Source organism: Sinocyclocheilus grahami, unplaced genomic scaffold, assembly GCF_001515645.1.
Source record: "Sinocyclocheilus grahami isolate Dianchi unplaced genomic scaffold, SAMN03320097.WGS_v1.1 scaffold29.1, whole genome shotgun sequence".
NCBI classification, from domain to species: Eukaryota; Metazoa; Chordata; class Actinopteri; order Cypriniformes; family Cyprinidae; genus Sinocyclocheilus; species Sinocyclocheilus grahami.
The window spans coordinates 3,026,807-3,036,016 of record NW_015505208.1 but is presented as its reverse complement, the minus strand read 5'-3'; the positions used below and the strand labels follow the sequence as shown (position 1 = coordinate 3,036,016).

The 9,210-nt window shown below is 38.6% G+C and overlaps 1 protein-coding gene across 1 annotated transcript in view; it reads right to left on the bottom strand.

The window, feature by feature from the left end:
* Nucleotides 1–2,043: 2,043 nt before the first annotated feature.
* LOC107571639 (protein SOGA1-like) overlaps nt 2,044–9,210 on the bottom strand; it is a 20,396-nt gene continuing 13,229 nt past the window's right edge. The window contains exons 9-15 of the mRNA XM_016257976.1: nt 8,084–9,199; nt 7,197–7,283; nt 6,770–6,931; nt 6,355–6,606; nt 4,570–4,613; nt 3,114–4,485; nt 2,044–2,470 (exon numbers count right to left, since the gene is read on the bottom strand). Of these exons, the coding sequence (XP_016113462.1) occupies nt 2,324–2,470; nt 3,114–4,485; nt 4,570–4,613; nt 6,355–6,606; nt 6,770–6,931; nt 7,197–7,283; nt 8,084–9,199 (3,180 nt within the window). The 3' untranslated portion in view covers nt 2,044–2,323. The remainder of the gene's footprint in view (nt 2,471–3,113; nt 4,486–4,569; nt 4,614–6,354; nt 6,607–6,769; nt 6,932–7,196; nt 7,284–8,083; nt 9,200–9,210) is intronic.

Genomic DNA, 9,210 nt, shown 5'->3' with positions numbered 1-9,210 from the left:
GACAAATGTTTGCTTTTGAGATGTGTTTGTGATATCACTGAACTCCTCACATGTGCCTTTACTCCTTTTACCTAGTACCTAGTACCTAGTACTCCTCACTCGTTGCTTTACTTAAAACCAACCCATCATGGCTTTAGAATAGGCCTATAAATACACATCTACACGTGGTTGATGTATTTATTTTCTTTTGTACTGTGTAATACTGTATTCACAACCACAAATGCTTACAGTAAAAAAAGCAAAAAATGGTTTCGATCTTGCTTTCGTGCCAGTTACTCTCTCTGCCAGTTACTTTCAATCTTGTACAGAAATGTACATAGGAGCTCATGACAGAAGAGCTTTAGGTTTTGAATAACTGTGTGTAGGCTATATGATATATCTAAAAATGTCTTATGGCGCAGGTGTTTGCAATGTAAGACAAATGTTTGCTTTTGAGATGTGTTTGTGATATTGTGAATGCAGTGCTTCATTTTGCAAGAGACGTGAGGCATTTTGTGTGTGCATTGCTTGGATTTGTGTGTAAAGTTTTGAAAAAAAGAGGCAAAGTTTTGAAAATGTAAGCATAAATTGTAAAAGGGCATCTATATTTTCTCGAATAAAGCCCCCCAAATTAAACTGTAAAATTAATATTCTAAATATATAGCCTATATTTTAGAACATTTTTAGATTGTATTTAGTTATATTACGTTGTTTTTCTACTCATAGTGCTGTACTAATTGATAATTATATATATATTTATTTATTTATTTTTACACGTACATTTTTATATTGTTTTTCTTTCAACTTTTCTACGGACCACCCAGCCCACGCACGGGGGCAGCAGGGATCCTCGGAACTCAGTTTGAAAACCCCTGGACTAGTCTACATAAAACATTAACAAATGTTCCACCATATAGACTAAATATGCAGTGTTACAAAAACGATTATTTTACACTACGTGAGCTGGGAATTGAGTTAGTTGTCACACTTTTTATTTCTCATTGTAAGTTAATTTGATTTTTTTTCTATATGCATATACCTTAAAGGTATGGATAAAATAGCTATTTAATAAATTGTTTATATTATATGTAATTAATATGTATAAACTAAATATGGACACATGGCTCGCTCATGCTGTTGTGTCACTGTCTACCCACTAGGGGACGCTACAAATACACGAATCTAAAAAATCGTTAACACCTCTGTAGAACGGTTACGTCTGACACAACTGCATGGCTATCGATTAAAATTAAATTAACTTATCGTGCGTTTATACGACATGTCGATATACACAGTTATACAAAAAGCCTACTTCAGAACATCTAAGAGTGATTGTGTGCATTTTAGTCTCAAGAAAATGTGAATAAGCAGCTATCACAAAGACTTCCCCTAAAATGAAAACTGAGTTAAATAGAGAAGCAGAGAAAAACGGACAATTTTTTCTGACAAATCAGGGTGTTTGTTTAATTGCATACCTCTATATATTGTTTCATGGAATTAAAAGTCATGCAAATTTAAAACTAAGTAACACATTGTGGCTAGGGGCAGTTAAAGAGTGAAACCTGAAATATCATTATTAGGATGACATATCTTCAAATCACAGTAATAGGGGACTAATACAATGACATGGATCTGCATTTATTAACATGCCATACAAAGTGTCACATTTCAAATAGCTACAATTCACAAACCTAATCTCTGATTAAGGTGCTTGGGCCCCACATCGGTTGTTTGCCGATATTAAACACAGGTCATGTTACATTTAAGACAACTATTAGAAACAGGTCACATTCATAAAGGCATCTAAAAACATTTAAACAATAATGTTTCTACACACATTCTATTATGCATAAAATATTATATAAAAAAAAGAATAATAAATCATACATTGTTTTAAGATATGTTGCATAATTATATTTATTTAAAATTTAACAAAGTAAAGTTCATCAAGGATCTAGAAAGTAAAAACTGGATCTTGCTGGAATTGGGAACTTCAGCACAATAACAACATGATTAATTCTGTACAAGCCCCATTTAGTTTCTCTATTAAATGTAAATTTTTTAAACAAATATTAAAGCCAGTAACTTAGCCTGGAGACATTTCCCTAACCCCAGTCCCAGAAGGCATCTGCAAACCTTTTTCATGTTTTTTACGCTGATTTTGAGTGAAAGATTTTGGAATGGATTATAACACGCTAAAATGGAACTGAAGGCATAATCAATTTAGCCAAACACAAAAGGTGTGGGGAATATGTAGAAATGTATGAATGATGGGCATTCCAGTTCTGAAGAAATCTGTCCATGCAAGCCTGTAGATCCCAGAAGTGTCATGGTGTCAGTCCCATTAAGGAAGAGAATCACCTTTACCACGGGATAGGGGGTGTTCGTGTGGGCGGGGCTTGTTTTGACTGTGAATGTGCCGGAGGTTTTTTTGTGAGGGTCGAGCAAAACAGGATGTCAAAGCGCGTGAGCTGCAGTCACAGGCTCCATCCTGGCAAAGAGACAGCAAAGAGTTAGGAGATACGCTCAGCATTATAACAAATCATGTGACATTAAGACAAAGACTTTGCAAAATAGTAATAATGTATATTTTCTAGTTGTATTTAATAAAAATGAGTTCCAATTTGATCCTCCTGATTGTATGTGTCCCATATACTTTATACAGTATATCATTGTTTTAAAAGAATATTTCTGCTTGTTAAAAATAAAACAACTATGTAAAATATGTAATATGTATCTTTAAAATACACATGGATATGTCATATTGATAACCAGCCAGTTAACAGATTGACTCACAAATCTATACATAACATACCAAGAAATAACTTTTATTGAGGAAGTGAGTTTTGTGAACTCAATAACGGCTCTGAGCAAGTCTGATTCAAACAGTGACTAACAAGTGAGTCCGAGGCCATTTGGTGAATCTCAGACTTGCTAAAAGTGTTGATTCATAAGAATCATTAGTTCCTGACAAAACCGCATATGGACACATAGAGTGTTTCCAGAGTGACAAGATTTCAAATGACTGTCGCACTTATTATTTTTGCAATCATTTTAGTCTCACTGAAATATTACTCCCTCAACACCTTCAGTTTAGTTTTTTGTTATTGAATGGGTTAAACTTTGCTACTAACCTCCAAGCCCTTGTTCTTTCTGACTGAACCCCTGTCGATTTGGCGCTGAGTTTGGATCTGGCTCTGACACACCGTCTCCTCTTTTTGGCTTTGTTTCATAAATCTGCGGTTCACAATTTTGGTGATGCTGTCGTTTCTGACCAGTGGCACTGCTGGTATACGAGATGGGGGATGCTCGGATTTCTTTGAACCCACCAGACCGATGTGATCCCTACGAGCTGCTGGCGCTTTCTCCATCTCCGGGTTGGTCTTTTCTCCTCGACCACAGACATTGCGCAGAAACTCATGGACCAGACCATATTTGTGAACGCCTACATTTTTACGGCCACCATGTTTATCGCTGCCCTGCACTGATACTGAACTCGGCCTGCTAGGTGTCGAAGCACGTTGCGGCAGAGCCCACAAACCACGCTCTTTTGCTCCATAATCTAGCCTGGAGGAGGCGCTCGGAGATGAGGAGGGGGACAAAGAGGATGTGGTGAAAGAGGAAGAGGATGAGGGGGATGTGGAAGAGGAAGACTTAGAGGAAAACGGAGAGGATGCAGAGTGTCTGCGTTGTATTTTTGGCGAGGTGGTCTGTGGTTGAAACCGATCTGCTGGACCAGGGACCCTTTCCAGTGACACTGATGTCTGCGGGGTTCTTGAAGATACAAATGAGGTCACTCGGGGCGACCAGTGCTTCGCAGCATGAAGACATCGAGGACCATCGGTTTGTAGCCCAACTGTGGTCACCTGTGGTTGGGATTGAGTTTGCGTTCCTATACTCACAACACTTACCATACTGCTCCCAAAATCCTTTGCTCTTTTCCTCTCCAGAGGGCTGGATTGGGAGGTTTGCAGCACACTGGCTGTGATTTCCTTCATGTCATCACTCAGGTTGGCTGAGACGTCCAAGTTATTGAAAGCCAAGCGTGAAGGGGATGTCATACTGGAGGTCTGAAGACCAGAGGAGGATGTAGAACTGATGACAGCCTTCGAATCTCTCTCCATCAAACTTTGGCAGTCAAACGGCAGGCTACCCAGCCAGTTTTCATATGCAGCGGCCCAGTCTTGGTTTACAAGGCCACAGGAAACAGCATTGAAATGTGGTTCCTGGCTCTCCTTAAGCGCTTCCTCCTCTGCTGCTATCGGAGAGCTCATTTGGATCCTTTTTGCTGATGGTGGGCTGTAATATATACGAATGCTGGTTCTCTCTGGAGCAGTGTGGCTTCTCTGGGTCAGCTCCTGGTTTAAGGTCAGACCAAGGAAACTGGGAGGCATGATAGGAGAGTCCCAAGTCTTGCAGGGGTCTTCTCTGTCCAGAACGGCAGCTTCTCGACTGAGGTACTTCCAGTTCTTGTTGGGTTTTGCCATGCCAGTTTTGAGAGGCATCCTGTTGGAAAAGCAAACTATGTTAAAGAATTCAATCAGATAATTTGAGTTCAAACTATGGCGCAAACAAACGAATCAAGCTGACCTCTCCATTTTTGCATCTTTGGTCAACATCTTGTATCTGGGGGACTGAAAATGCATCAGAAGGATTATTATTTGTGCATGCATAATTAGTTCAGTTGTGTAATTTTATTATATATTAAATATCATTTAATAACAAAATACTTCTAAAACACCTTTTACATTAAGAATAAAATGAAACAATTTAGGGACTTAAAGGATTAAAATAAATGACATATTGTATGCAATGCATTGCAATATAACCTTTCAGCAGAAAAAGAGTGAATCGTTTTAAGTTTTAATCATTTTAATCCTTCCCATATTGCTTAGGGATGTGCAAATTTAAGATAAACTGCATCAAATGAAAAGGCCTGTCTTATTTAGAAAGTGTGTCAGAGAGATTACAAAAAAGAAAACAGCGAGAAAACCCTTGGATCAGGAAAAAAAAATAATGGCAAAATTCCTTTGCACTCCAATCCAGGCTTTACTTAACCCCATCAAACTGTCACTGTCTGCATTCCACTTTTATTATTAGCATCTATGATAATAATAAACAGGAATTTTTGTTTAAAGGAAAGAATGAATCTGCTGTAGTGTAAACCCAGAGGACGACGACAATAGAAAGATCCATTATGCCTTTGTTCCTTTGTATAATGCTTCCTCATTTCTCTCTCGCCTCCTTTCCCTTAACCCTGCACAATGTTACCCTCCGTTTACTGTAAAGGAAAGTAAACTTCAGCTGAGCTTTGATAAGTCTCTCTGTGGTCACTGTGGTTTGGCTAAGCTCTTTTCAGAGTCAGAAGTTGTGATCGAAGCTGATGTCTGCACTCCGCCTGCTGTCCTACAGTACAGTCCCAAAAGGGGATTAGCCTAAATTCAGTTGCCATGCGGCCTTTTCACACACACATGCTTACGGGCATGTCTCATATCTCTGATCACTGTTGCTCTAGTAGGACTGTAAAAAAATTATTTTATTAATGATAATTCAGACTTCAGATAGCAGAGAGCATGAACTACTGTTCAAAAGTGTGGAGTCTGTGAGATATTTGAATGTTTTTGAAAGAAGTCACTTGTGTTCACCAAGGCTGAATTCATTTGATTAATTCATTTTCAATTAAAAAAAATTCTCTATTTGAATATTTCTTTAAAAAATGTAATTTATTCCTGTGATATAAAAGCTGAATTTTAAGCAGCCATACTGAAATACTGAAAATGTATTTGAAATTCTGTAATTTTTAATCAGTTTAAGGCATGTTAAAAAATATATAAATTTCTTTTAAAAATTACTGATAACAAACTTTTGAGTGGTCACACAAAAAAATGCAAAAAAATGACCTAAATAGTGGAAATAGGTAAATATAAATATTAACAGAATTATAAAAAAAAACACTGGTCCGATTCAAACACTAGTTAATACGTTAGATATCACGAACTAATGTCTACATAACGTGTTAATTTCTGCATATACAATTTTTTCTTTTTTACATTTTATTTAAATTAATATTAGTTAATTAGAAATGAATAAACATACTATTGTTTATAAATAAATTTATTTATTTAGTTTATAAATTATTTATAAATTAATATTTTACCTAATGTTCATGATACCTAGTGGACTAGGTATTATAAAATGTTACCAATAAAATAACTATTAAATAATAGTTGACCCCCCCCCCCCCTTACTAGACTACTGTCTAGTAAGACCTGTTTTGATGGTTGACCTTTGACAGATGAAATCATGTCAAAGTTCCACATTACACTAAATATGTAAATTATTGTTTCAGTGTATTACACAAATTTTTGCTCTGACCTGCATTTTTTTATTTTGCTTAGCTGTCTTCAACCCTTCGCACTCTAGACGCACATGGTTCAGGTGTTCTAGCAGTTCCTGCTGCTCAGAGCTCCAGCTGCTTTCACGGACCTTCAGCTGTCTTGTCAGGTCCATCACTGCAGTGTAGGACTCTGCTAACAGGTGCTGAAGCTTCTCAATATGGTCCTTCTGCAAAGCCGCATTCAGGTCTGATGGACCCTTTACTCCTGCCTTCCCAGCTGAACCATCCAGCTATAAACAAACACAAACAACTTGATGACATTTCTGCGACAATTTCCTCCATAAGTCCCTACAGACGCAAGAATGAAGAAAGAAGAGGAGACGACATGAGAAGCAGACAACAGGTTCATTGATACTCTCTGAAGGGAATTTAAACTGATCTTCTAGTTCTCACCCTGCTTATGAGGCTCTTGAGCTCTGCACATTCCACGGCCCACGCTGCTTTGGCTTTAGCAAACTGCCGGATGACAAACTGGGCTGCCCTGTGCTGCTCCATAAGTTCAGAAAACAGATCCGACAGTGCTGTCCTGAGGTCTGACAGCAGGGCACTGCTTACCTGAGAAAGGAACATACAGTGGTGAATGAACACTGGGCAACAGGAACACAACCAGATTAACTGGAAATGAGCAACAGGTCAAGGAACAATGCTATTGGGCAACTATTCTCAAAGAGCAGGCATGTTCAGCTATAATATATTATGAAAAGGGCACATTTTTGAATTACATTCTTTCAGGCTGAATGTATTGCACAATGAAATGCTTTTGGAAGTCATGTTGAAACACTATTATTTTTACCCCAGTAATCCTCATTCTATTTCATACCTGACTGTTGCACTTCTGTTGAAGATTATACTCGCATGCTTTTGACTCTGTGTCCTTAAGCAGATGATGATCATTCTGACAATACATCTGAAACGAAAAGACACATAAAATTGGTTGTTTCTGAGTGAAATAAACTTTACACCATTTTAACATTTATTGAGTGAAATTATTTATGTTATTATTTTAACAAAATGTCACACTGCAGAATTTTGGCACTAATAAAGCTTTTTTTTATTTTAATTAAGTGAAATATATGAAAAAATATATAGAATTACAGAAAAAGCATTTAAGGATTATATAAATACAGAATATTTTATTTTGCCTCATTTTCAATCTTACTCTCTTTTTCTTAATCTCTCTATAAATATATATTAGCTCAAATTATGCAAATGGTGTGAAAAATATTATGTAACTGTGCCTATTTAGGACACATTAAATGGTAAACATGTATTTTCCACAACAGAACATTATTAACACACAATACACGATGAGATGGGAAAGATTGGATGGGAATTCATGTATACATACTGTATCACTGAACATTGTTAGTGGGCGAATTAAATAAATCAAAAGTGTGTTTTTGGTATAAAGGGCCCAAAAAGTGCCCAAAGTTGACAAAACACCCAACTACACAACATTTACATATATGCTTTTGGCAGGCATTTTTATTTTGCATTCAATGTACATTTACATTTATTTATTGATAGGTTCTTGCTTTCCCTGGGAATAGAAGCCCTGATCTTGGCATTGCTAGCGTTATGTCTGAACTACAGGAAAGCATTTACTGTTATTTCAACTGCAAGTAAGAATCAATATAAAGAAAATTTTAACCATCTTCATCGATAAAGATGGTTGACCGCAATAGCAAGCATCGTTGCCCAATTTACCTCAAACAGGCTCTTTCCATCAGCTGTGGGTCTCTCTCCCTGCCTCCACTGCTGGATGAACCATTGGAGCTGCAGATTGAGCAGCACTAAGCTGTCCTGGTTACAATGATTTCCAACATTTTCTTCACATGGAAGTTTGCGACTTGCTTGATTCTTTGAGTCCTCTTTCATTTCAATTAAATCTTCGTCAAAACGCAACATATTCTTCTCTGTAACAGGCCCAGGGCGCTCTGAATTGGAGTTTGACAGCACCTCCAACTTTTTGACAAGAGCATGCAGTTGTGCTTGTAACACCTCTAATCCATTGGTCAAGGGACTCAGCATGGGGTCTAAAAGCCACTGATGTGTTTTGCACTGAGGATCTACTGCAGATTTGCCTAAGTAGGGAGCACCAGCAGGAGTGTTATGGGTACATGTAGGTGAGAGGCCATTTTTTGCTGGGGTTATTAGGAGCTGGATAGTCGATCTGACAAGCAGCGCCTGGTCATGGATGGCAAGAAGACTCTCTAGATCTTTCACTCCAAATGTGCAGTCTGACATACACTGAGCTTGTCCGTCTTCCGCTTTAGTTTCTGCAGAAAGCTCCTGTTCCCCACCAATCGGCCCTTCTCTGTGCATGTGGCTGATAGAAGCATGAACCTCCTCTACATGCATCTGGTTCTCCTGCATATTATTGTGGGTAGTCGTTGCATCTCCATTCTCTTTCCCATCCAGACATCCACCTCTAAGCATCTCCCCCTGTTCCCCAGTTTGGAGAGGCACTGCTAATCCTTCACTGGCCCCCTTCATCGTCTCCTCTTCTTCCAGGCTTCCTCCTCCTCGTTCACGCAGTTCACTCATCTCTGCTCGCAACCCACGGTTCTCTACCTCTAGCTCCACTATTCGACGACTCAGCAGCGTGGCTTCTTCCTCCACCAGCCGCAAGTGAACTTTGACCTCTGCTTCTCGGGTGTGGGCGGAGTTAGTGGTGCCCGCTGCAGCCTGGGTTTCATCCACCTCACCATAAAGCAGACGGTATTTGGCGAGCTCCTCCCGCATCGCCTCGCTCTCCAGAGCCATCTTTGTTAGCTTCTTGCACATGAGCGCAGACTCCTCTTTGGCAAAGTGGAGCTGGCATTTCAAATCAG